At 48.9% G+C, this 27,190-nt stretch overlaps 2 protein-coding genes and 1 long non-coding RNA gene across 9 annotated transcripts in view; 1 reads left to right on the top strand and 2 right to left on the bottom strand.

The window, feature by feature from the left end:
* The window catches only part of Gm39463, a 20,448-nt gene extending 7,638 nt beyond the window's left edge, over nucleotides 1–12,810 (bottom strand). Inside the window, exon 1 of the long non-coding RNA XR_871388.3 lies at nucleotides 12,350–12,810. This is a non-coding gene — a long non-coding RNA (predicted gene, 39463). The remainder of the gene's footprint in view (nucleotides 1–12,349) is intronic.
* Pomgnt2 (protein O-linked mannose beta 1,4-N-acetylglucosaminyltransferase 2) lies at nucleotides 12,743–27,190 on the top strand. Of its 7 annotated transcripts, none has more exons than XM_030244235.1 (4): nucleotides 12,743–12,920; nucleotides 13,683–13,951; nucleotides 24,640–24,696; nucleotides 24,973–27,187. In XM_030244235.1, the coding sequence occupies exon 4, from the start codon at nucleotides 25,083–25,085 to the stop codon at nucleotides 26,823–26,825; it is 1,743 nt and encodes a 580-aa protein (XP_030100095.1). In that variant the 5' UTR covers nucleotides 12,743–12,920; nucleotides 13,683–13,951; nucleotides 24,640–24,696; nucleotides 24,973–25,082; the 3' UTR covers nucleotides 26,826–27,187. The 7 variants fall into 7 exon arrangements, with proteins under 7 accessions (XP_030100095.1, XP_030100096.1, NP_001276489.1 ...); NM_001289560.1 differs by lacking the exon at nucleotides 24,640–24,696 and having other exon boundaries at nucleotides 12,770–12,920; nucleotides 13,683–13,729; nucleotides 13,846–13,951; nucleotides 24,973–27,190; NM_001289558.1 differs by lacking the exon at nucleotides 24,640–24,696 and having other exon boundaries at nucleotides 12,770–12,920; nucleotides 13,679–13,729; nucleotides 13,846–13,951; nucleotides 24,973–27,190.
* Nucleotides 20,483–27,190, bottom strand: part of Gask1a (golgi associated kinase 1A) — a 37,326-nt gene continuing 30,618 nt past the window's right edge. Inside the window, exon 5 of the mRNA XM_006512132.3 lies at nucleotides 20,483–20,957. Coding sequence (XP_006512195.1) covers nucleotides 20,921–20,957 — 37 coding nt within the window. The 3' untranslated portion in view covers nucleotides 20,483–20,920. The remainder of the gene's footprint in view (nucleotides 20,958–27,190) is intronic.

Raw genomic sequence — 27,190 nt, 5'->3', positions numbered from 1 at the left:
CCAAGAAACAAAAAGCAATGACCTCCCCCCCCCCAAACACACACACACCATTGCCTGCCAAGCTGCTGCTCTCTCACAGAAGCCCAGTGTGAGCCTGCATGCAGTTTTACAGCTCCTGGGAGTCACACTTCAAAAGGTTAAAAGAAACTACTAAAATTCCATGTCTGTCTGTCTGTATGTATGTGCATGTTTTTAGTCTAGTCTTGTCTTGCACTCTCAGTCCTCCAGTCTCAGCCTCCTGAATGCCAGGATTACAAATCTATGCAAACACTCCCATCTCCAAATGTAATTTTAGCAATGCATATTTAACTCAGTATATATAAAATACTATATCAGCATGTTGTTGTGGGGTTTTTACCAGAGAAAACTGTGTTTAAGATACAGGTTTAAACCAATAGAAAGTATTAGTCAATTAGTCACTGGCAACTGTACTGGGTGTTGGGGATCCCAGTGTAGCCCTGAGCCTTTCTCAGTGTGAGCTTTTAATCATTAAAAAAAACCATATCCTAGGTTGACATTCTTCAGTTAGCAAGAACAAGTTATCCAGAAGCAGGAACTACAAAGACCAAAAGCAGTCTTTAGTACATTTAGAGACTTTCCCAGAACTGTAGACTTTGATGGATGAGGCCTCTGGTTTAGTTTTGGGCAGGTAGTACTGTTTGTGTGCTGAGTTTTATGGCCTGAGTGGTAGGTACTTCTATCATGGTGTCAGTCCTGCTAAGGTCTGGGACCTGTTACAATGTAATACAAAAGCAAGATTTTACATTGTTACAATGTAACAGAAACAAGATTTTTTTTACATTGTTTTTATGCTACACCTTTGCATTGTATTGTTTACACATCTCAAGTTTGGTTGGTTTTAAGATACTCTTACTCTGTAGCCCCAATCTGGTCTGGAAATTAGTATACTGTCCAGGCTGGAGTCCCACTCATGGCAATACTCCTGCCTCAGCTTCTCAAGCACTAAGATTACAAGCATGAGTCACTTAGTCTGACTTATTTCTCAATCATATAATTTGTAATGTGTTGTCAATGCTGTGAACGCATAAAACTTGTGGTTTAAAACACTGAGTTTTGTACTCAAATGAATCCAAATATTAAACGTTTTAGCTACAAAATGAGTATTGCGTTAAACCTTAAATTTAGAAAAGTCACATGTGCCTCTCCCATCTCACCAACTGCTGCAGAGACTGCGGGTGACACCTGTGTTGCACAGTACAGATCTCAGGTTCTAATTCTCAAAGTGGTGTCCTCAGCCCAGTGTGAAGACCCTTCCTGCGTGAGGCCCTGGTGTGGCTGGTGAACCTGATCAGTGCACCTGGTCAGGAGATGATGAGGCAGCCGAGGCTGAGTCAAGCTAGTGATCCTCACCCTGTGGCATAGACATTGTGGGTATTTCCCAGGCAGTACCTGGGAGGATTCCTCACCCTCTGTCACAACCTGGTCTCCACACATCAGGGTGATCCCAAACATGCAGCTATCTTCAGGGCATTAGAACATAAAACTCTTGGGCATTCAGGGCACAAAACGAGCTCATTTCATTTCATTCTGATGTTGGCCCTATGGTGAAATAGCCTCAAGACCAAGGTAGACAAAGGTCCAGGGTCCAACATTTACACTTTTCCACGGACATGAAAACGCTGGCCCGCAGCTCTTACGTGTCAGTTGTTTGTAAGGATCACTAGCTTGACTCAGCCTCGGCTGCCTCAGCATCTCCTGACCAGGAGCACTGCTTCTGCACAGAGAGCACAGCGTATACCCAGATTGTACTGCTCCCGTACTGAGAACACAAGTTGGCAGCTCCCCAGGGAAGTGGCACCCAGAACCTCTGGCAGCTGCTCTGCCTCCTCCTGGCTCCCACGACCCCACCACAAGCCTGATTTCTCTGTCCCTGCAAATTCCTGAACCTTCTTTATTACATTTAAGAGGTTTGAGTAGAAAGGCGGTTGTTTATTTTAATAGAGCCCTCAGCAGAGCCAAGGCAGGTGGGAAGGGCACGTGGTCGCTGTCCATTGTACTGAACGAGGGCCTCTGAGACTTCAGTTGCTTCTGCCATACCCAGACAACACTGTGCCTCCTGAAGAGATTCTAGCATGAAAGAAAGAAGACTGGAAGTGTAGCTGAGACCTGGAGAACTCAAAGCACGGAAATCTAGCGTTGTCTACAGAGTGAGCTCCAGTACAGCCACAGATTTAAAAACAAATGTAGGCAAGGAAGTGGGAGTAAAAAGGCATACGATATGCTGGTGGGAGTTATAAACTAGTACAGCCGGGATAGAGATCAATATGGAAGCTCCTCATAAAACAAAAATTAGAACTACTGTATGACCCAGCTGTGTGTACTATTCCTGGACACACACCAGAGAGCATCTAACTCAGCACACTATTTTCTGGCTTTATGATTAGAGTCTAGCTTTGTCTCCTTCCTTGGAACTCAGTTCTCTGACTCATTCAGTAAAGGGATTGGACTACAACATTGCTAAGTTCCCCTCATCTTGGAGGAGTAAAATATATTCCTGTTGGAGAAAATGAAAACATGTACCCATAGCAGCAAAAAAATTATGAGCATATTAAATATGGAAAAAGATAATATTTAAATGTCTGGGCCCATTTCTATAGTGTGTAAAGAAAAGTAGTTTTGGCTGAAACTGATAATCAGGTCCCTCATTACAATGTTTGTAATTCCCTAAGGTCTATGGTCATATCCCAGCATCTTGCCAAACACTGCATATTGAGAAGGGTCCAGGGCTATAAAGCAGAGTGCCCATCGTGCCCTCATTTTCATGTGCAGTTCCTACCTTCAGGAAGGGTATTGCTAAAAAATCTAACGAAGGGCTGCCTGGTAGGTGGTAGTAAGGGTGACTTTAGATCATATTGTTTAAGCCTTTAATGACTTTGCCTATGCCTGTAACAGGTATATGTTGTGCTTCAGTGAGAAAAAAAAAGACACACTTTCTCTGGGAACTCTTTATTTCCTACTAGCACACCCTGTGTAGTTTCAAGCCTTTTAGAAAGACTTCAACCCAGGTATCATTTTATCAGCAGAGACCCAGCCACCTGCACCTGTATGCTGGCTGCCATCATCAGCTAGGTGCTACATATGTCCTCAACATCCCCAGGGAGAGCAGAGGGTCACTTACTGTCTTCAGATTTCTGTGCTGTGCACACACCACACCTTGATTGGATGTGGAAAACAGTGTCTGACTGTTGTTGGAGTAGCACATGCCTCAATCTCAGCTCAGAAGCATGGCTTGCTTGACCACTGGAATTGTAAGCTTCCATGATCAATATGTGCAGAACATGTGGCAATATTGATATGACACTGCCCATGCTCTCAACGTATTGTCATGTCTGTGAAAAGAACACCTCTCAAGTCCCCAGGCAACAGGGAACACGGAACAATCCATCCCACCCCTCGCCAACCTGTGCACACAGGAACAAGTCCTGCAGGGATCCACAGAGCCAGCCTCTGTGAACACACAGATGTGTGAGTTAAACAACAAATGATGCTCCCTTTATGATCCTAAGAATATAGATGTGTGCCTATTGTGGAGGAGAGGGCGCAGGGGGGAGAGCAGAACGAGAGACAGTAATGGGGATGAATATAAACTGAATCCACAGCACATATCTATGAGGACCCTACAACAAAACCATCATTCTGTACAGAATACATACTAATGAAGAATATCTTCTTAAAAAGGGAGAAATAAGGGCACAGTTACTGAGGCTGCCAGAGATGTGCATGAACAAAAGTAAAAGGCACTGCAAAGCAGACACTGGGGTAATTTTAAAAGCCCTAATCCTGACATCTAGAGCACAATGTTTTTGTATGTTTTCCCAATGCTCTGTTTTGTGAGAAAGTTGTAAGATGTGAGGGTGACACTGTGGTCCATTTCAGCCCAACTGGGAAAATGTGATGTTGCTGCAAAGCATCATGGTAGTCATCATCACCATTTTACAGACGAGGAAACAAGCAACTTGCTCAGATCAAACAGCCTCTGAGTGGAGAGTCTAATTAGAAACCAGGCGTCTCTCCTCACAAATTCATTCACTAAAGTACTTCTGCTGAAGCATCTGTAATGAGAAGTGTGATATAGGTAGTGGGATGGGGATGGGGAGTGTAGACAGAGGGATCTGGAGTGTGTAGTGTAGATAGAGGGATGGAGAGGGGTGTAGTATAGGTAGGTAGGCAGCCTGAGACTACTATTCTCTGCCTCCTCATTCTTTACCTAGATGATTACTGTTTTCTTAAACATTTATCTTTTAAAAATCAAACTCTGCCTGCCATGGTGTCTGAGACTTTTAATCCCAGCACTCAGGAGGCAAAGGCAGGTAAATCTCTGTGAGTTCGAGGCCAGCCTGAACTACATAGTGAATTCCAGGACAGCTAAGGCTGTATAAAAAACAAACAAACAAACAAACAAACAAAAACAAACTCAGCCCGTCTCAAGAAACAGAAACAAACAAGAATAAAACCCATCAAAGTTTATTGATATTGAACTTGAAAACATTATGCCAGGAGAAATAAGGCAATCAAAAAAAGCCAAGTACTGGGCCTGAAAGATGACTCAGTGGGTAAAGACACAAACTCCCTGGGACGTACATAGTAGAAAGAAAGAAATGACTTCTGCACACCAAACCACATACCACACACATCTTATACACAGGCGCATGTGCGCTCGCGCGCACACACACACACTCAGGCTCACACCACACACACCCACTCACATAGGCACATCACACACACACACACAATAAATAAATGAACAAATAAATATAGTAAAGTAGTTCTTTGCTTGTTTCCTTGTTTGTTTGTGTTTTGTTTTCAACAAAGGGTTTTCTGTGTGGCCTTGACTGTCCTAGAACTTGCTCTGTAGACCAAGCTGGTCTCCAACTCACAAAAATCCACCAGCTTTGTCTCCTGAGTGCTGGGATTGAAGGAGTGAGCCACAGCCACCTGTTAAGTAGTTTTTAAAGGCACATATTGCCTTATTCTGCCTGAGTCAGAGAGTAGGCAAGCTCACAGAAAGTATAGGGTGCTAGAAGATGTACACCTGCGGGAAACGGGTGCAGTCACAGACCCATGAAACACACTTGTTTACTGCCTTGCCCAAGCATGCTCAGTGAGGCTGCATGCATGGGCTGCCTGCCAGGCTGGACAGTTCCTCATGATCCAGACCTGTTAGCCTATCTGTGAACGACCTAAGCTCATGCCTGGAGCGTGTGTGAATTCTGATTGGATGAGGTGGGGTGGAGCTAGAAGGAGGTGAGTTGGTGTGAGTAGCAAGTTTTGTTTAGCCCTTGCCCTAGGTAGAAGCCGGTAGTAGTGAAGAGAGTAGTTTTAGCCCTTGCTGTGAGCCAGAAGTAGAGTAAGAGAAGCTGTTGTAATAGGAGTGGTTTAGCCCTTGCCCTAAGAAGAAGCTGCTGGGGAAGAGAGCTGTAAAAGAAAAAGCCCGAAGTAAAGTTGCTGCATGAGGCCGACTTGGTGTCTGTGTTGTTCCTGTTGCCACCGGCTAGGAGGAACAACGACAAATGGTGGCCCGTACAGGGAATGGGGAACTCATCGCATCGGTCGGCAAAGGTAAGTAAGAAAATTTTAGTAAGCAGAGGTAAGGAAATTTTGGTAAGAATAGTGATAGGAAAATTTTTTGGTAAACAGTGGTAGGAAAATTTTTGGTAAACAGCGGTAGGAAAATTTTGGTAAACAGTAGTAAGAAAATTTTGGTAAACAGAGGTAAGGAAATTTTAGCAAACAGAGCTAAGGAAACCTTAGTAAACAGCAGTAGGGAAATTTTGGTAAACAGAGGTAAGGAAATTTTGGTAAGCAACGGTATTTAAAGAAAGCACAGGCCTGTAAGTTTTCCTGAGAAAAAGGGACGAAGCATTAAGGATCTCGGATACAGAGCCGAAGGTAAGGTTCCCGGGAAAAAAGGGACGAAGCACTAAGGATCTCAGGAATAGAGACAAAGCACTAAGGTTCTCTGGAATAGAGATGAAGCATTAAGGTTCTTAGGTATAGAGACAAAGGTAAGGTCCTCCAGATAAAAGGGGACAAAGCATTAAGGTTCTCAGGTATAGAGATGAAGGATAGGTTCCCCGGAAAAAAGGGGACGGAGCACTAAGGATCTCAGATATAGAGATGGGGGAATTTAAACAATATGGGGTCAACTGCGACTAAAATGACAGTAAAAATGTTAGTCATCTGGATCTTGGTCAGGGCGTGCTTGGGGGACGCCAGTGGAAGGTACAATGCTGAGATTGCTTCTCAGGCTAGCCGCCGAAAACGTAAACAGCTTAGACAACAAACCAAAGATAAGAAAGAGAAGAAGGAATCTAGCTCTGAAGGGTCTAATAGTGACAGTGACGGGACCGATAGCAACAGTGACATCTGTAGTCGGATGTTCCGCTGGAGGTTGAGGCATGGTAGGCCACCCAAACCATCAGCCCCTCCGTTGCCATCTCCTCCCCCCTTTAAAGATGAGGGAGACAAAAAGGGAAAGTGTAGTATGGATGATATTTTGATTTGTGGATCCTCTAATGTGGAAGTGGAAGAAGTATTTGGGACCCTAACTAAACAGTTGGAGAAGTGGAATTTGGTGATAGCCCAGAAAAGGTTCAAAAGACAGAAGTAAAACACTATTTAGGTACTAAATTGAGAGATGCTATTGTCGAGCCACTAAAGCTGGAACTAAGGATGGATAAAATGCATACCTTGAATGATTTTCAGAAATTGTTAGGAGATATCAATTGGATTCAGCCCTATTGTAATCTTCCCAATGCAGAGTTATGCCCGTTATTCGATATTTTAAAAGGAGATTCCGATTTACAATCTCCTCACCAATTAACACCCTTAGCCAGAGCTTGACTCATATGTCAGGAATGTGTGTAACCTCTGTTCAGTATCAGAATTTTTCCAGAGCTGCAAATCTGTTGCGTGCAATTGGGGCAATGCTGCTAGGAAGTTGGAGTCATGATCTCGAGACAAAGATGAAGGAATTGCGAGCATCGATTGTTGCCATGAACAACACCCATGTGGAGATTGCAACTGCAAAGCAATGGCTGGAGAACTATGAGAACTGTGGGATTCTTAAGAAATTGGGGAGGGATAGCCTTTTGAGTGCTCCTGCTGACTGTTGTATGTGAAGGAATGCTTTGGTGGATGGCATGTATGTGAAGGTGGCACAGGGCTGATAAACAAGCCTTAGTGCAGGCTATGGCAGCCTTGGAAGCAGGAACATCCCCCCAATGTTGGCTCAACATGTTGGATCAGTAATCAATGATGGGTAAGACCCTCACATGCGCATACCAACCTAAGACAGGATGGCGAAAGTGAGTTTGTCATTCCCATGACAGGTAAGGATGTGGCACGGATGGGGGCAACCTAAGACATATGTTGATCCCAGAGTTGCTAATAAAACTAAAAGAGGGAGAAGCGGAAAGCGGATGTGGCCGCAGGCCCCGTGAAACCCACTTGTTTACTGCCTTGCCCAAGCATGTGCACTACCTGCCAGGCTGGACAGTTCCTCATGATCCAGACCTGTTAGCCTATCTGTGAATGACCTAAGCTCATGCCTGGAGCGTGTGTGAATTCTGATTGGATGAGGTGGGGTGGAGCTAGAAGGAGGTGAGTTGGTGTGAGTAGCAAGTTTTGTTTAGCCCTTGCCCTAGGTAGAAGCCGGTAGTAGTGAAGAGAGTAGTTTTAGCCCTTGCTGTGAGCCAGAAGTAGAGTAAGAGAAGCTGTTGTAATAGGAGTAGTTTAGCCCTTGCCCTAAGAAGAAGCTGCTGGGGAAGAGAGCTGTAAAAAAAAAAAGCCCGAAGTAAAGTTGCTGCATGAACCCGACTTGGTGTCTGTGTCATTCGTGTCGCCACCAGCTCGGAGAACCAACAGCATACACCGAATAGGAAGTTATTGTCTAATGGTCTCAAAGTGTCTATTTCACAAGATGAAGGGATTCTGCAGACAGACATTGGTGTTGGTTGCCCATTACAACGTATTTAATACTATTTAACTGTCCATTTAATAATTGATACAGTAATTTTTGTTATGTCTACATTACTACAGTGAAAACTGAAAACATAAAATACAGTCATGTAATGTCCTAGCTTAACATGCTCCTGTGGTCTCTCTCAAACCTTAAAGGCAGTTTCCATGACTGCATGCTCTGCCTCAGACTCGCCATCTGGTCTCACTTAGTTCCAATCTTCCTTGTTTTCCAGTCATCTCTAGCTCCATCTCACAGTTCCTGGTGCCACAGGGCCTTTCCCATGCTTGTTTTCTTCCTTAAATTCAGCCCCATACCCCTTCTGCCTCCATAGGGTTAGCTTCTGAGACTCTCCAGTTCCTCCCAGTAGTCTGTGTTGTAGCTGTTCCTTCCCCTATCCCTCTGGGGTCCCTTCTGTAGTCACTGGCATTATTGTGTGTAGTGTGTTTCTCTGATGAACCCTGATCTTCCCAGCCACATCCCAAGCTCAGTCACAGAGTATCTGCCTTATTATTTGCAGCAGCTACAGTGTGTGGCACAGGGATCCCTGCAAAGGGACTCAGTAGTGGAGACACTTCAGCCAGTGCAGCAGGTGCTGTTGGCTCCCAGCCGCCTCCCTCCCCAGGGCCTCCTAGGATATTGAAGACTCCCCAAGGCAAACACCGGGATCTTCAACACCTGTATCTCTGTGATTTTCAATCAGTACATGTGGAGCAGAAGGAAGTGCTAATGCCCCCAGAAATAGCCCTAACCCATGCCACTCATTAAGTGAACAGCTGAAGAGCATTCTTCTGTCACCTCCAGAGCTCTGAGCTGAACCACTGTGTGTCCCAGAGATGGCAACAGGCCCTGTGCTGCCTTCCCTTTCTGCCTCACTTCCTACTCCTTAGATATAGCTCCCTGTTGCCACCTTTCAATAAATCCAACTTTGAAGAATGACACAGCAAACGGGAGCGATAGAGGATTCGTTCAGGGAGGTTTCATGTAGCCTCACATATGTTAGCTGGGCCGCGAACACTTGGAACTGAGACTGGAGCATGGGCAGAGCTCTGTACGAGCCTTTGAGGAGAAAGCACAGGGGACAGGCAGCTAATGTTGGATTCCTTCCCACCCCAGGGAAGCAGCGACATCTCTGCTCTAACAAGCTGCCCTTGGTTTGCTTTGAGAATTCTCTTTCCCTCTTAGGACATGACCTTCCTCTCTGAACTGGTGAATTTTAAAGCATTGGTGAGATCACTTACTGTCTAAGTCACATTGGCATTTTCAGTGTTCTTAGTAGTTTTGCTTTAACAAAATGTCTTTTTCACAATCCAGAATCAGGTATTTGATGGAAGCACAAAGTACAGGACAAAGTAAATTAAGGAGACTAGTCTCCAGCTGACAAAATCAAGCCAAGGGCTGGCAGTGTCTCCCGAGGACCAAGAGGGCAATCCGAAGATCAGGATAGAGGCCTTCATAATGTCAGTCAGGGGACTGCCCTGTGCAGGTGGGCTGTGAACCAGCAGGATTCAACCACACTGGAAGAGCCTCTTAGAACAAGGACAAAGCAAAGCCAGTGAGCTTTCACCTTCACCTTGACTGACAAGGGGCACAAATGCCTTCTCTGAGGTTGTATGGACTGCAAATGCACATGGCAGATGCCCTGAACATTGGCAAACATCCTAAATGATGGGCAGATTAAGGGAAACTGGCAGACTGTAATGGCTTGTCTTTATTGTCAGTTTAACTGAATTTAAAATCACTATGGAAACACGTTTCTGGGTGTGTCTATGAGAATGTTTCCAGAAAGATTTAACTGAAGAGGGAAGATACGCCCTCTGTGTGGGCAGCACCATCCTAAGGGCTGGGACCTGGGACTGATGAACAGAGAAAGCAAGAGGAGCAGCAGAGGTCAGCACTCTGCTCCCTGTCTGTGGATACAGTAACAGCTGCCTCACGCTTCTGCCTCCATGCCCTCCCACCGTGAGGAACTGTATCTTCAAAGTGTGAGCCAAAAGAAACCCTTTCTCCATTAAGTGACTCTGCCTAATATTTTGATGCAGCCAAGATAAAATTAACTAATACAGTCGTATAAAACTTAACTAATACAGTGCTATTCACATAAAACTAAAGACTCAAGATTTCCTCTTCATTCAGTGGGAGATTGCAGCAGCCAGCTGTGCTGCTCCATAGAGCATATGAGGCCTCTACAGATTACATGTCCCCCAGATCTGTAAATAATCTCCCAAAAGACCTTGGGTTGTTTATAAAGAAAACTTGGAGTCTCTATGGGAAGCACAACAACTGAGCAGTCTGTATATCTTCCAGGTTTTGCAAGTATTAGTCAAATTTGCTTGACCTTGGTGATTTGACTTGGATACAATGTATTCCGATCTGAACCTCCAGACAAAGGACTAAAAAAAAAATGTGAAGGCTTATATTAGTTACTTTGTATCATTATGGTCAAAGTGCCTGAGACAATGTAAGAGAATAACTATCTCAGCTCAGAGTTTCAGGGTGTTGGATCCACACTTGCTTGGCTCCATTTGCCTGGGCAAACATGGCTGTGGGAGCATGCGGCTAGCAGACAGATGGGAAGCAGAAGGGAGTGCCAGCACTCAGTTCAGTCACCCTCCTTTTATTACCTTGAGGCTTCTGGCCAACAGAACAGTGCCATTCACACATCGGAGTGTTCTCGATTCAGTCCTCTCTAGAAACACCCTCACAGACACACCCAGAAGCGTGCCTCACTAATCTCCCAGGTTATTCTAAATCCAGTCAAGTTGACAGTGTGATTTTCACAAAGCTGATAAAAACACACAATGGTAAGTGTCCCTTAGTAAAGGGGTTCCTGGAAGAAGGACTGAGTGGCTCAGTGGGTACAGGTGCTTGCTCAATAATTTCAACAAGTAGATGCCAGTCAATGTCAAAGCCATTTGAAAACAATAGACCAGAGAAAGCAGTTCTCCCTCCCTCTCTCCTTCCCTCCTTTCTTTCTCTTGCCTCTGAAACATCTTTATTTGGAAGTACTCCCTAATTTTGACAGGTCCTCCCCACAGGCTAACAAGTACACTGCCCCAAAGGCTTATTCTACCTGCCATGTATCAAACCTGTCAACAAAATCCCCTTTATGAAGGGAAGAGCCTTTTGGAGGTGTGATCTGCTTGGTGAGTAGCTGCAGCAGGCTGGATAGCTCTACTCTCACCCAGAGCCCCCTTGGAGATGAAGAGCCATGGACTCAGTTTTCAGGGCTCCTTACAGACAGGAGTCTCTCTGAGACACAGGCTCTGCCAAGCACGTGCACACTGTGACTCAGATGAAGGAAGAGCACTCTGTGAGATGGCTTATGCATGGGGAATGGTGTCAGAGGAAGCTGACCTCCTTATCTCCAGATAGCATGGCATAGTTCTTGGACATGGCTTGGACACTGTCATCAGAGCAGACCCTAGATGCAGAGTCTGTTCCTCCTCATCTTAATGAGCCCACATGTCACTAAATGTTCCTTCACACACATTGTTCTGCTCAAGCCAGCCAGGGTAGACACATTGCCTGAAACTAAGAACCCTCTGAGATAGGACAAAGGTTGAGGCCTGAAGGGCCAGGGGGCCAGTTATGTGGAGCTTCCACAGACTAGTGCAACCCTTGAGGCCAAGAAAGAGATTGTTGCTTTTTAAAACACCAAAAGCCAAATGGGGGGAGGTAGGAAAAGAGGAAGAATCCAGGCAGCACAGGTAGGGGCTGGGGGAAGCAGGAAGCCACAGGGCCTTCTTCATGGTACAGGCAAATGGTGCCCAATCCAGAAATGATCTGCCTTGTGGCCAGTGGCATTGTTCCGACTCTCTGTGTCAGTTCTTCAGTGCACTCTGTTTGATCTTCTCACAGGTATGTGTATGTGTGTGTGTGTGTGAGAGAGAGAGAGAGAGACAGACAGACAGACAGACAGACAGAGAGACAGACAGAGAGAGACAGAGAGACAGACAGAGAGAGACAGACAGAGAGACAGAGACTACTTTAGATGAGTTTGTAATAACAACCATGAGAGTGAAGCCCACTGAGGTCTGAGGTTCTGGGAAGGCTTTGTGGCCAACCGGGCCAGTTGGGTGGGGGTGGGGGAGGGGAGGAGTGAGGAGGGTCCCTTAATATATACCCCCACCCCCAGCCCAGTTCTCAAAAGGACAAGGTTCCACATGACATTTGGGTCATCGTGTCAGAAGTGTCACAATGTCCATTTCCCAAGTGAGAAATCCAGCCGTTTTGGTCAGATTCACCTGATGTCAAGTCCGAGCTCCAACACTGTCATCTGACACCCACTCATGATAACACCCCATCAGTTTGGTTGTAAAGCCAAATGGCAGTTCCCAGAAAAAGTATAAAAGAGACATAACATACCTGACAAGAAGCCTGGTAAGGGAGGAGCGATCCATTGGCTCAGGTTTGAGGGGAGACGATCCGAAGTTAACTGAGCACAGAAGCCTTCAGTAATGACCATGAACAGCTCTGTTCAGTCTTTGTGCTCATCTACAGTGAATACTTTAACTGCTGAGCCATCAATAGTCTCTTTATGAGTCTTAAAAGCATGTCAAGGTATGGATTATTTTTTCTCTAACAGATTACATATGAAGATTTCTGTATCTTGTATTTAAGTTTATCATCAGAACTCTCATAATTGGGTAAACAGAACACCAAGAAGAGCTTCTGGTCTTCCCAGGCTCGTGCATGCTGCTCGCTTGAAAACTACAATTCCCAGGATTCTGTGAGCCGAAGAGGTGATCCTGGCCGAGGTCCGAGAGGCGGGTCCCAAGGCCCGCGCACGCGCCCGGGTTCCGGAGTTTGAGCTCGCCAGCAGGGCAAGCACACTAGGAACACCTGCGACACCCTGTCGGCAGGTGGGCAGCGCGGGCATCTGTGGCGCAGCTGGGCCCCGGGCTCGGAGCGGACGGGGCACAGAGCCCGGCTTCAGGTGAGGCGCTAGGCCGGGCCGGGCCGGGCTTGGTGCCCGACCCTGGACTGCAGGGGAGGCCGGCGGGCTTGCCGGACCCAGGGCGGTAGACGCCGCCTGCAGCAGGCGCCGAGGTGGGAGGGGTGGGCCTGAACCGCCCGGCCCCCGATGGCGCACTGGACCGTTCGGCTGGAGCCTTCACTGCCTCTGACCGCGGGGACGCACATGCTCGTGCCTGGGAAAGAATGGTGCACATTTGGCACAGGTGGCGTGGAGCAAGGAGAGATGAGCAGTGGGGGCCTGGGCTGCGCCAGCTGCGTTTGAAGCGGTGCCTGGGTCGGCCTGTTGCTGACCTTTAGGCAGTTGGGGCTCCGTAGAGAACCACCCGGATGGACGGACAGTCGGAGTTAGGAGTTTGTCTGCTTGACAATGGCGGGGGGGTGGGGGTGGGGGCGGCTACTGACGGACGACCCTGATGGACTTGCCTATAGGAACCCGTTTTCTCATCGTTAGTGGGAATCCGGGGTAAAAGTTTGGGACCTTCCACCAGAATCACGCTGCAGGTTGTGAGCAGCCAGTATCCTCTGACCTTATGCCAACCAGCCCCGAGCCTGTTGGTGTAGATGGTTTTAGGCTTATGGGACATGTGAATATTAGCACAATTCATTTACCATGTGTGGACTGTTCCAGGCACTGGGAAAATCTTGGCTCCTTTACCGGCCATGTCCCCATAAGTAACTCATTCACTTTCTCTGGTCCCTTCCTTCATCCTCTGTAAGACAGAGTGAAAAAAGACCTTCTTTGAAGAATTGCTGTGAGGCTTCCATGAGGTAATGCTGGCAAAGCTTTCTGTCTGGGTTCTGAACACATCAAATGTTAGCATGCACGACCACCAACTCTATAGACAAGGTTGGAGTTCTGGTTCCGGGTCCTGTCTTTTCCACAGACTAGCTGCTCTCAGGCTTTTAGGATCAGCCGGCCCTTTCACATGAAGGATCCGAGTTCCAAGTGGTGACAGAGTTAGAAGAGAACTGGATACTTTATCCTCAGAGGTGAGAGCTGAGAGCCCCTGGGGGCCTTGGAAAGGGAGGGAGCTGGTGAGTGGATTCACCCTGGTGGAGCATCATCCTGGTGTGCTGGACTGTCAGGGCCGTCAGGGTTGGTTTGTTTGCTAAGGATGAATCCAAAGCCTCCTGCGTGCTGAGCAAACATTCTGCTACACCCGTTCACTCTCTACTCTTTGCTTTGATTCACGGTCTCAGTAAGTCCTAGACACACCTAAGCTATGATCTTCCTGCTTCATCCTCCCCAGTAGCTGGGACAGCAGGCCTGTGACATCAGCCCAAGCTGACGACATGCTTCTAACCAACCTTGGACTTCTGGCTGGCAAGTTCTTGCTTTCAGAAATAGCAGTAATAAGCAAAGGCTTCTAGAGAGCCAGAATATTAAATTACTCAACACTCTGTTCCCCAGAGGCCTTGTCAGTCACCTCAGCATGGTTGTCTGGAGGGACACTCTCCCTCAGGAGATGCTAAAATGATCCCCAGGGCTTTTCAAGTTGGGTGAGAGATATGGCAGGGAAGGAAGACTCCAGACAGGCTACCATGGGCTTTGCAATTCAGGCTTGAGTTTGAACTTCAGCCCCTCCCCATAATAGCTACAGTGTATTGAACAATACATATAGCAGTCCCAAGCATATGCCCTTTAGTGTGTTTCATAGTACTTGCCTTAGGTTATAGCAGGGATGAGACCACATATGCAGAACTTAGAGTGCTGCCTGCATAGAGTGAGAGTCAGTAAATGGGTTTTTATATTGCTGCTGTCTTACAGAGTTGGATAATTGCCAGGCACAGAGCTTTGCTTCTGTTGGGTCACTGGGTCCACAAACCTGGAACCTCCCTCTTGGAATAGTATAAGTGTCCTGCCTCAGACCAGTAAGTGGAGGCCTGGAGCAGTGTTGTTTAGCTGCTAAGCAGTGGGGCTGGAACTCACCTGACAGCTCTTATTGCTGTTACATTCTCTGCTGCTTCTGCACTCTGCTGTCCTGGGACCCAGTTAGGATGCATGGCAGGCATTTCTGTGTTACAGTGGGATCTGAGCAACACATTGGGCTAGAGCTTGACTAGCTGTTGTCCCATGAGTGGTGATACTGAAGAAGGCAGTCCCCTGGGTGAGGCGTTAAGAAGAGGCAGCCTGCAGGAAGGTCTCCTCAGCTCTGGACCTTGTGGGTGGGTGAGTCTGCAGCTTGGGTAGGACATTGAAGGCTTGCTTGGTCGGGGAAACCTTGTTTATCTGCTGGGAAAAAGAAGAGAGAGAGAGAGAGAGAGAGAAAGCAGCGTGCATCTCAGGCAGGGCCCTGTTTAGGGAGCAGAGCTTTTTGGGTGTGAGGTGAGGGAGTCCGGTGCTGAGTTCCCATGCAACCACTGTATCCCTGGCTGCCTGAGAGACTTCACTTATAAAGACTCGGGAGAATTCATTTTTCAAGGGCTCTTTCAGTTGTAAAAGGTGGTGGTTTTGTAATTGTGCATTGATGGCTTAACCTTCTCAGCCCAGCACCAAGGCAGTGGGAATAATTGTCACCCCAGCTTGTTACCCTGACTCTTTACAGTGAAAGAATAGCCACAGCTTCCGAAGCCACCAGCCACAGCCAGGTGTTTCCTCTGCCTGGCTGGGTGAGAGTAATTACAGCAAGAAGCCTTGAGTTGCTAAGTTACCATCAAAGGCCTGTGGGTCCGTGTTTCCAGAGCCTTCCATGTCTGCTCTGCCCTTGAGTCAGAAAACTTCACTGCTGTGAATTCTGCCCTGCTCCAATGCCTGAGATTCTATCAGATAGGATGACAGCTGGGCTATAAGACCAGAGGTACAGTTTTCTCATATTGAGAGAAAATTAAGGTCTGGGGTTGTAGTTCGGTGGTTTGCCTAGGTCATAGGCCCAAGTTCAAACCCCAGCACTACCACAGGGAGTTGGGAACTTCTTCAACCCCAGGCTGTGCCTCAGCAGATGAATCGAGGTGGTGGCCAAATTGGCCTTACCCCTTTGCACTGGATCAGTCTCTCCCTGATCTGGCCAGGATGTGGATGAATCTTTCATTTTCTCTGCCTTCTCGCATTCTTGCCAGTGTTGCCCTCAGGCCCAGTGTGTCTATAGGCAAACCAGGTTTTCCATGCTGCCTGTGGCAACAGGTGTTGGTGTAGCCTCGTACCAACACTTGGTCTTTCTCTCCACTCTTTAGAAGAGCAGCGGGCATTCCTTGTCATGCAGTGAGCACTAGGCCTGAGTCACACCTCAGGAAGGAGGTCACAACCCTGGCCTGCCCAATGGATACCTACCATTGTTGACATTGTAGTTCGGGCTTTCTGTGGATTGTCAGCTCACTAGTGATAAGCCATACCCAGGGACCCCAGTGGAGGTTTGGAGCAGGGACCAGGGCACACCCCGAGGTGGCTTCAGGAGCTGCTCACAGCTGTGATGCAGCAACTATGCTAAGGACCTAGAGAAGCTGTCCAGGCTTTTCTCAAGAGGCCTGCCTTTTCCTCTGGCCAGCACCAGAGGATGACATGACACCTCCAGTGCCCCTCGCTAGAGGCTGTTCAGGCCACCCTTCTCTTACCTGGCCTTATCTTACACTGCATTCATGCCACAAGCAACAGTGTCTACATAGGCTGGGGTAGAATTTCTAGAAAGTTTCAAGAGTGGAAGCTGTCTCCATCTGCACTATCCCGGAACTTCAGCTTGAAGGTCATGTTAGCAAAAGCTGGAGTCAGCGGCATTGAGCCTTGAGTAGTGGGAGGGATCCTAGCTGGATCTAGAGATGTAGTGGGAGAGATCCAAGCTGGATCTATAGAGATCTAGTGGGAGGGATCCTAGCTGGATCTAGAGATCTAGAGGGGAGGGATCCTAGCTGGATCTAGAGCTCTAGTGGGGAGGGGTCCTAACTGGATCTAGAGATCTAGTGGGGAGGGATCTTAGCTGGATCTAGAGCTCTAGTGGGGAGGGGTCCTAACTGGATCTAGAGATCTAGAGGGGAGGGATCCTAGCTGGATCTAGAGCTCTAGTGGGGAGGGGTCCTAACTGGATCTAGAGATCTAGAGATCCATTCAGAGGACTGTGGGGCTTCACAATGATGTAGGACAATTTCACATTGAAACTGAGAACATGGCAGAATCACCTGGGAGTTTTTGTTAAAACATGGGTTCTTAGGCCCAACTGAAGGAATCTGGGTCATTCGTGTGCGGGGCCCCGTGCATAGAAAGAGCTGCACCCCCTCTGGAGCAAGTTCTAGCCCTGTAGGGGTCCTGGGGCTTCCTTTCCCCAGGGAAGTGGCCTGTCCCTTTCCTGTCCTATATAGGTAACAGTTTCTAGACCCTTCCCCACCTGGGCTACCTCAAGGTGAGTGTCTTACAAAGATTCATAGAGTGAACTCAGGGGTCAAGTGTGTAGAGTCTGATATGAAGGAACACCAGGGAAACCCACACTGAAGCACGTGTTAGAAAATATATCTGTCTGGCTTAAAAATTGTTACGGTTGGGGCTGGAGAGATGGCTCAGAGGTTAAGGGCATTTGTTGCTCTTGCAGACAGCAAGAGTTTGATTCTTAGCACCCACATCGTGGTTCATAAGTATCTGTAACTACTTGCAGAGTATCCCACACCCCCTCTGGTTTCCATGGATACGGTGCACATGGTACAGGATGCACGTGCAAGGGAAACTCTCATACACATTAAAATACAAACTCTAAAGAAACTGTCAAGCTCATAAGGAAGAAACTGTCCCAGATTGGGAAGTAAGCTGTGACTTTTCATCCTGGGTTTGATTCTGGATACAGCATACACTGAAAGAAAAAGTATCAATATTAATTTTCTTAATTTGCATGATATAAGAGAAATATAGACTTAAGTAGTTGTGGCTAGAGGGGATGATAATCAGCAGAATTTTCTTGGTAGTTTTGTTTGACACAAGGTCTTGCTAAGTATCCAGGCTGGTCTTAAACCTCCTGTCTCCGCCCCAAAATGCCAGGGTTGCACGTATATGCCACCCCACCTGGCATCTAGTTTATTTTTAAATAGTTCAGGAAAGAGTTTATATGTGACAGAGCGTGATAAATGTGCTGACTTAGGGAAGTGTGAGGTTGTTTCCCACCAGAAGATGAAAGTGATTGCAGGTTGCGGACACTGGAGCCAGACCCCAGGAGCAGGGCTCTTATCCTGAAGTCTTGTGTGAGCCTGAACACCTTCTGTTTCATCATCTGTAATATAACTGAAGACTGTCACTGCTGTGAAGCAGAGGACCCTGTACCCAGTGGCCAGAGTGGACGTAAGCTACAGCAGCGGCATTGTCACTAGGACAGAGGAGACACCATAGTGATGAGACCCAGGGGAACCCAAGCTGAGGCTGGTCTCCACTCTCCTGTCCTTAAGGCAGGCTGCAGATTCCCTGGATGTCTGACAGCCACCATGGGGCTTGCCTGCACAGGGCTTTTTGAGTCCACCCTGAGCCTGAGGGTTTCTGTGGTGAAGCCAGGCTTTCTGGCAGCCTCATCTCCCTGCTGTCTCCATCCTGAAGTTCTCACTGAACTGTGCATGCTCCACCAGGCCAGGCTGCCCTCAGAACAGTCTCCCCCAACCCTCCACCTCCCACTGTCCAGTTCACCTGGTAACACACAACCTCGTATGTATTACATTATGGTTGTATGTGCATGTGAAAACTACATGTGAACACGTGTAGAACACATTGGTGTTCCTGGGAGCAGTCGCCCTTCAGTATGACTCCCCCCCCCCCCCCGCAGCCCCAGCACCCTCAAAACACGTAGCATTTAACTAAGAAGGTGCATTGAGCAGTTCTGAGCTCATGTGCTTGTAGGTTTTGTTTTGTTTTTAGATTTTTGTTTTATTTTCAATTGTTTGTATGCACAAAAGTGCAGTTCCCATGGAGGTCAGACGTCAAAGGTGTTGGGTTCCCCTGGACCTGGAGTTACTGATATTAGTGAACCAAGAACAAGGGGCCTTAACCCTTGAGCCACCTCTCCACCCTTCACTCCTCACCCCATTCATTCTTATGTTAATATCTTGACCTGGGAGAGGCCCCCTTGAACATAGAGCGGGCATGTGAATGCTTTGTTAGCAGCTATTGTGGCCATGAATGAATCCTAAAGGAAAAACTCCCGAGGGCTCAAAGCCAAGGGACATCCATGCTCTACCCAAAGCGTCCATAGTTCACTAATAAACACATGCTGTGTTTAGGCTAAAGTACTTCCGTTGCAAAGAAAGGATACTGCCATAAAGTTAAATTGCTGTAATGTTTGTGTAGAACCTTGCCAGGAGCCCTGCTCTTGGGGGATCGACAGGTGAACAGCTGTTTCTGACACTCCTGCAGCTCTTTGGGCCAGAGCTTAGGAGCCAATGCACACCTGATTCCACCAGGTGGTGTGAGGCCAGCCGTCCCACTCTTGTCTACACGGTACAGTCGCCAGAAATTACAGATGAGGACTTTTCACATTTCACCTGCAGGACAGACTGAGCTGTGTCAAATCCCTGACTGTGATCATTAACGCTGGACGTTTAACCTCCAGTACTGTGAGGAAGTTTCTGTTGTTTAAGGCCCCGGCCCAAGGTGGTCAGCTGCTGCAGCCTCAGGTGGGCACCAGGCTCTGAACAGATATCTGCTGCCCTGCCAGGCTCTCAGCAAGCTGAGCTGTGACTGCCTCCATCCCAGGCCCCAGGTCATGTGGTCTGCCTTGCTTTTCCGTTTCCCACTGGTTCCTGATCTGTGAGTTTGTAGCCTGTATTCTCATCTAGGAATCCTGGAACCGGTGCTTCCTCCTTATCAGATTGTAAGGCCCATGTGAGTTTTTCCTGCATCTGGTGCTGGCCAGGGCATTCAGGAAATGGAGTTTGTGCCTGTGCTAGATGCCCAGGTGAGACCTGTCAGATGCTGCCCTTACTGTCTGCAGGTGTCAGCATTAGAGTTAAATAATGTCACCTGGGGTCAGTGGGAAGCATCCTAATGACTGCCTATATTTAAGGACTTTGGGAGCATATTTTTAAATCACCTACTCATTCGTTTCCTTTCTTAAAAAGAAAAAAACAAAGCCTATTCTACCAAGCTTTTTCCTGGCTGAGCCACTAAACTGAATTCATCCTAACCACACTTCTAAGGTTTCCAGCTGTAACAGTAGGAGGGAGACAGTGCCCAAGTTCCCAGATAAGGAGAGAGGTTTGAAGAGGGAAAGGAACCAGGCCGGGCCACGAAGCCCGTTCTCAGCATGGTCTGCAGGTGACCATGTGGCACAGTGAAGCAGAAGGGGAGCATCAGGTGGGGGCCACCAGCAGCTGTCACTGCTCCTCAGCACACGTGCCCTGCTTGGCCACTGAGTCAGGTCAGGAGTTATGTGGCCTCAAGCCTCCCCTGCCACAGTGAACTCAGGTCAGCAACGTCCTTCTCCAGGTTTGTGCCTAGCACATGCAGAACCCTTACTTCCTGTTCTGTTCACGTGGGCTGAAGAGTCTGCACTCCGTTCCCTAAACACACACACACACACACACACACACACACTCTCTCACACGTTATCACACAACTTACATGTCTTTTTTTTTTAAGATTTATTTATTATTATACATAAATACACTGTAGCTGTCTTCAGACACGCCAGAAGAGGGAGTCAGATCTCATTATGGATGGTTGTGAGCCACCATGTGGTTGCTGGGATTTGAACTCAGGACCAAATGCTCAGTCAGTGCTCTTACCTGCTGAGCCATCTCGACAGCCCAATTTACATGCCTTTAGACATAATTTTGCACATGCATATATACTGGGTATGCATATGTGTATATTTATATATACAGGTACACACATACTGTACTAGTTACCTCCACACACTGACTTGTACATATGATCAGTGGGGAATCGGATTAGCTAGCCATGACCCACCCTGTGCTGCCCTGCAAGGCAGGAATACTGGTTCAGCAATGTTGGCTGGTGTCCATTCTGCTATTGGTAGCACACCATGCTGTGGTTGATCATGTTCAGTGTTGGGCCTGTGTCCATCCGTACATCCAGTGCCTGCCATAGGGACAATCAAGGAAGAAAGCTAAGGTCTTTTGTCATGAAAGACTTGAGAACACAGCTCTCCACTGAGTCACAGGTCCAGGCCTCAGCAGACATTTTTGAGGGAGGCTTGTCTCCAAGGTTATTCTAGATTCTGTCAGGTTGGCGATAAAGACTCACCGAGAGCTTGGCTTCTCATGGAGCTGGAGCGCGGGGCTGTCCCTCTGCCTCTCAGATGGCACTGTGCTCTGTCCTAGGCACTCTGCTCCTCCCCTCTCCTGGAAGGAAGGCCCATTGCACTGGACAGCCTGTTGCACACAACAGCATGGCAGGGAATATGAACGGTGCTTTTTGCTTGCTTGGGACCCCCGCACCAGGGAGAAGGGGTCCTGAAAATGACCTGACTCAAGCCATGGTTCTGTGCGTCCTTTCCATAGCAAGCATCTTTTCCATGAAGGAAGTTTGTTTCTAGGGGTCTGGGTTCATTGGGTAAAGTGGCCCAAGTTTGAATTCTCTGATAAAAGCTGTGTACAGAGGCTTGTGACATCTGTAACCCCAGTGCTGGGGCTGGCATGGGAGCCAGACAAGAACATCCCCGGTGGTTAAAAACACTTGTTCTTGCACAGAGCTCAAGTTTGGTTCTCGGTTCCCATGTGACAGCTCACGGCCATCTGTAACTCCAATTACAGAGCATTGGTTGTCCTTTTGGTCCTCCAAGGGTATCGTACTTATATGTTGCACAGACGTAGATGCAGGCAAAACACTCATACACATAAATAAAAAGGTCATTAAAAATTAAATAGAACAGAGAGTGAGCAGGGAAAGTACTTGTCATTGACCATGGACCTCCACAGGCATGTGCACAGATGTCATTGACCTCCACAGACATGTGCACACATGTGCATGTGCACAGATGTCATTGACCATTGGCCTCCACATGCATGTGCACACATGTCATTGACCTTCACAGGCATGTGTGCACATATGTCATTGACCTCCACAGACATGTGCACACATGTGCACAGATGTCATTGACCTCCACAGGCATGTGCACACATGTGCATATATGTGCATGCACACCCTCACGTATTTACACACTTATCACACACAAGTTTGTTTCCGAAAAGTTTACTTACAGCCCTCTCCCTCCTTGCTGGCAGAGCAGAGGAGGGGCCACAGAAGCTGCTTCTGTTAAGGGGCAGACTCGTGGTCTGAGTCTATTAAAGGCTCTGAGGCCATTCTCAGAGTAATGTTGAGATTGGAGCTGGCATGTTTGAACTTCTCTGTCCTCAGCCAGGTTTGCCTTTACACTGTCTCCATCACCAGGCTTGCTTGGGGAAATAAGCAGGGACACAGTCACAGCCCCCCGCCAGCAGTCAGGGACTTGTGCAGAGGAATTACAGATCTCTTACATGGGGTGGGGCTGGGGTGTTCTGCATTGGGGTTCCTTTTCCTGGTGTGATACAGGCAGGGGTTTTGTTTTAGGTGTGGTTGTCATGGGTGCCACATATGCTAAGACACTGAGCAGGGCCTGGCTCTTACTTTAAAATGTACATGGTGGCCTCACCCAGACTGGACACAGGCAGAGAAGCTCTTTCTTCGTGTGAAGTGTCCATCACAGACCCTCATCCTGTCTAGAGCCCGTCTGTCAGGAAGCTCTGGGCACTTGGAGCCCAGAGGGTGGGTGTCTCCTTTAGTCTTCAGAGCATGCTCGCCTGCAGACCCTAAGGAGCCAGCAGAGGCTTTCAGGGTGAGTGGGTGGAGAAAATAATACGTTTTCCCAGGTGGCTCCAGCCTCTTGCTCAAGTAGTCTTAGCAGCCTCCATTTGCCTTTGATTAAAGCTCTTCCTGCCTCTGTCTGATATCTTGGTTCTGCCAAAACTTTTGATCTTGCTGACTTAAGTAGAATGCTACAATGCAATTGGAGTGGGTGTGGGGTCATGCAGGAGAATGTGGGAAAGACCCTGGATTTTATCATGACCGCTGAGTGCCCCATACCATGGCTCCTTCACAGTGACAAAATACAGGGCCCCATTAGAAAGGATATTCTAAAGCAAAGGTGGTGAACAAGTCTGTTGTCTGTCCTCAGTCCTGGTTTACCTGAGTGAGTGTACGCAATCAGAAAGGCTAACCCACATAGCCACAGCCTTACCCCCGTGGGTGAGCTCAGAGCCCTTGGAGAAGCCTTCGCACAGTCCCTTAGCTACACTCAGTCATCTGGTTCCAGTCACTCAGTTCCAGTCACTTGGCCTTGGTTGGGGCTGCCTGACTGTAAGTAGCAGAGTCAGTCCACCCCATGCGTTAGACCACAGGAGGATCTGGCAGAATGTTTACTCTCAGAAATTCCCATTTCCCCCCTTCCATATCTATACTACCCTCTGCCAGCACCATATTAGAAGGCCATAGGATGGGTACTCACATCTAACTAGAAACACCTTCCATCCTCTGAGGGTCCAGAAACAGCCAGGGTCAGGTCCTGTGACCCTTCTACCCCAGGGTCTGACCTGAGTCTCCTGCTGCCTCCTGCAGTCCTGCTTCTCTCCAGCAGATGGCACTGGTGTCAAGCTGCTGATTCTCTGTAACTGGTTTGCTGTGTCATGCGGTTTCTACGGAGATTGGGGGGTCACAGGGATATGGATGCAGCATTGTTCTGCTGGGGCTGTGCACATCACTCAGAAAGCTGTGCCCTCCTATCAGGTGCCTGTCTGTGATAAGCCAGAGCCCCTACTCAACCCAGCTTCAAAGATGAAGACAGTTCTCTCACATCAGGAGACTTGGAGACATCAGGGTTCCTGTGACTCTCCTGCAGTCTGTGCCCTCAAGCCGGTTTGCTTGTGGTTGGCAGCCATGAGACACCCCTTTTCTCCTGCCCATTGGGTAGGAACACGGACTGGCTTCTTCACCTAGTCTGAGCAGTGCCTCTTAGACAGCAGGGTTGGGCCAGAAATGCAGAAGTGAGCTCTCTGGCACCCCAAGGGCCGCGTCTCTGCCTCCTCTGGTTCCCAGGAGATTCAGCACGGGGACTCTGAGGATGTGTGAGGACACCGAGGAACTCCTTAGGAAGAGTGGACATCGACAGAAACGACCATCTCACTGCTAACCTGGAGACCCAGGGAGCAAGGCTGGGTACTGCCCCAGTCCAGGGCGCCTCAGTGGCACCCGGCCACACTCACTGACTGCTCTTTGTCTCCTTTTGGAGATTTCTGTGCTTAGATTTGAAACACTGTTTCAAGGAGCAGTGACCGAAGCAGCCAGTCAGCTCCTGCCTAACACTGCCCAGCCTTGGCTCTGAATCACGAAGGCAGGAGAGTGCCCAGGGTGCTTCCGGACACATGTGGCTCTTTATTGACCATCAGGTGTCCCAACCCTTTTCCTTGCCCTGGAGGCCTCACCTCTCAGGAAACCTAACAACGAAATGGTTCTTTTTGTACATCAGAAAAAGGTTGGGTGCCAGGATTTCAACCAGTACATCATCTCTGACCTCCAAGGCACTTGAACACTTGCTCTTATTAACAGGTGCCTGAATTCCAAACGAAAGGCCACCCAGGAGGCCAAGTGAGTGAATGTGCCTGGTCCTTAATCCCCAGAGGCCTCAGTACTAGCACTAATTACTAATTGGAAATAGATGTTGGCCCAAAACCTGTGCCTCGCTGAAGTTCTGCGGGGCTCTGATGGTGGTAATGTTTTTCCTCCACAGCACAAGTATGTGTAGCACACTCCTCTTGGCGTCATCAGAGGCTGTTGAAGCCACAAGGTACTTTACCTTAAAGCAGAACAGATTCAGCTAGCTGCTATTGAAGGGGGGCGGTGAGGGTTCATCCAGGTAGAGGCAGCTGAGTGATGCAGGTGTGATTAGAAGAGTAACGTGTGCCCATGAACACACACAAATCTTTTAAAAGCCTAGAACCTGTAATTTGACTCACGTTATGTTACCAGGGAGCTTTGCTGAAGAGGTAGGGTGGAGGAAGCACACGGTGGGAGTGTGCTGTGACTCCTGGCTGGGTTGACTCTTCTCTCTGACCCTTTGCAGGCATTTTCTGGTCCTCCAGTAGTACACTTAGGGATGGATGGGTGAAGTCCCCCGGGCTGTGGCACTGCCCAGCAGCCATCGTCTCGCTGAGGCCCCCTGGTGGCGATAGGATGCACCTCTCTGCCGTATTCAACGCCCTCCTGGTATCAGTGCTGGCTGCGGTCCTGTGGAAGCATGTTCGGTTGCGGGAGCATGCGGCCACGCTAGAGGAGGAGCTGGCCCTTGGACAGCAGTCCCTGGATCCAGTCCTAGGACTGAAGATCGACTACCCGAAGGCCCTGCAGATCCTCATGGAGGGCGGCACCCACATGGTGTGCACAGGCCGCACCCACACGGACCGCATCTGCCGCTTCAAGTGGCTCTGCTACTCCAATGAGGCCGAAGAATTCATCTTTTTCCATGGCAACTCATCTGTGATGCTGCCCAACCTGGGCTCCCGGCGCTTCCAGCCGGCCCTGCTGGACCTGTCCACTGTGGAGGACCATAATGCCCAGTACTTCAACTTCGTGGAGCTGCCCGCTGCAGCCCTGCGCTTCATGCCAAAGCCAGTGTTCGTGCCTGATGTAGCCCTCATCGCCAACCGCTTCAACCCCGATAACCTCATGCACGTCTTTCATGATGACCTGCTCCCACTCTTCTACACACTGAGGCAGTTCCCCGGCCTGGCCCAAGAGGCCCGGCTCTTTTTCATGGAGGGATGGGGTGAGGGTGCCCACTTTGACCTCTATAAACTCCTCAGCCCCAAGCAGCCGCTTCTACGTGCACAGCTCAAGACACTGGGCCGACTGCTCTGCTTTTCCCATGCTTTCGTGGGCCTGTCCAAGGTTACCACCTGGTACCAATACGGCTTTGTACAGCCCCAGGGCCCAAAAGCCAACATCCTGGTCTCTGGCAATGAGATCCGGCAGTTCACGCGCTTCATGACTGAAAGGCTGAACGTGAGCCACGCGGGGGCGCCCCTGGGGGAGGAATACATTCTGGTCTTCAGTCGCACCCAGAACAGACTCATCCTGAACGAGGCAGAGCTGTTGCTGGAGCTGGCACAAGAGTTCCAGATGAAGACGGTTACAGTGTCCCTGGAGGACCACACCTTTGCTGATGTCGTGCGGCTGGTCAGCAATGCCTCCATGTTGGTCAGCATGCATGGGGCCCAGCTGGTTACGGCCCTCTTCCTGCCCCGCGGGGCTACCGTGGTTGAACTCTTCCCTTACGCTGTCAATCCTGACCACTACACCCCCTATAAGACGCTGGCCACACTGCCTGGCATGGACCTGCAGTATGTAGCCTGGCGAAACATGATCCGGGAGAACACAGTCACACACCCTGAGCGACCGTGGGACCAAGGGGGCATCACCCACCTGGACCGGGCTGAGCAGGCCCGTATCCTGCAGAGCCGAGAGGTCCCCCGGCATCTCTGTTGCCGGAACCCAGAGTGGCTATTCCGAATCTACCAGGACACCAGGGTGGACATCCCATCCCTTATGCAATCCATTCGGCGTGTGGTGAAGGGCCGGCCGGGGCCACGGAGGCAGAGGTGGGCAATCAGCCTGTACCCGGGCAAGGTGCGGGAGGCTCGATGTCAGGCGTCAGTGCAGGGTGCCACCGAGGCCCGCCTGTCTGTGTCCTGGCAGATCCCGTGGAACCTCAAGTACCTGAAAGTGAGGGAGGTGAAATACGAGGTGTGGCTGCAGGAGCAAGGGGAGAACACGTATGTGCCTTACATGCTGACCCTGCAGAACCACACCTTCACAGAGAACATCAAACCTTTTACCACCTACCTGGTGTGGGTCCGCTGTATATTTAACAGGAGCCTCCTGGGACCTTTTGCAGATGTGCTGGTGTGCAGCACGTAGCCAGCAGACCATGGCCAGGCCTCTGGAGGGCACCTCTCGCAGCTCAGCTTTCCCAGGTCCACAGTTCTGCTAGCAGCTGTGGTGATAAATTATCTATTTATTGAGTAGGCTTGCACTAAGCCTGCTTCCCGAGTGTGCTTTTTGCAGATTTCTCTAGCTCTGAAGAGGTGGTGCCTGCCAGGGCCCGGGGATCTGCTCTTGCTAATAACCATGCTGTTTCCTGCTTTGGCCTTGGTGTAGGTCCTGGCCTCGAGAAACAGTGGTCACGTGGTTGGTGGGCTAGGCAGATAATCTTTGAATTTCATCTGTAGCTGAGTGACAGGTGTGTTTGGAGCAGTCATTAAATGATTATGAACATCTTGCCC

This window comes from Mus musculus, chromosome 9 (assembly GCF_000001635.26).
Source record: "Mus musculus strain C57BL/6J chromosome 9, GRCm38.p6 C57BL/6J".
In the NCBI taxonomy this organism is placed as follows: domain Eukaryota; kingdom Metazoa; phylum Chordata; class Mammalia; order Rodentia; family Muridae; genus Mus; species Mus musculus.
Note: the sequence above shows the minus strand (reverse complement) of the source record. Positions and strands in the feature narration are given on the sequence as shown.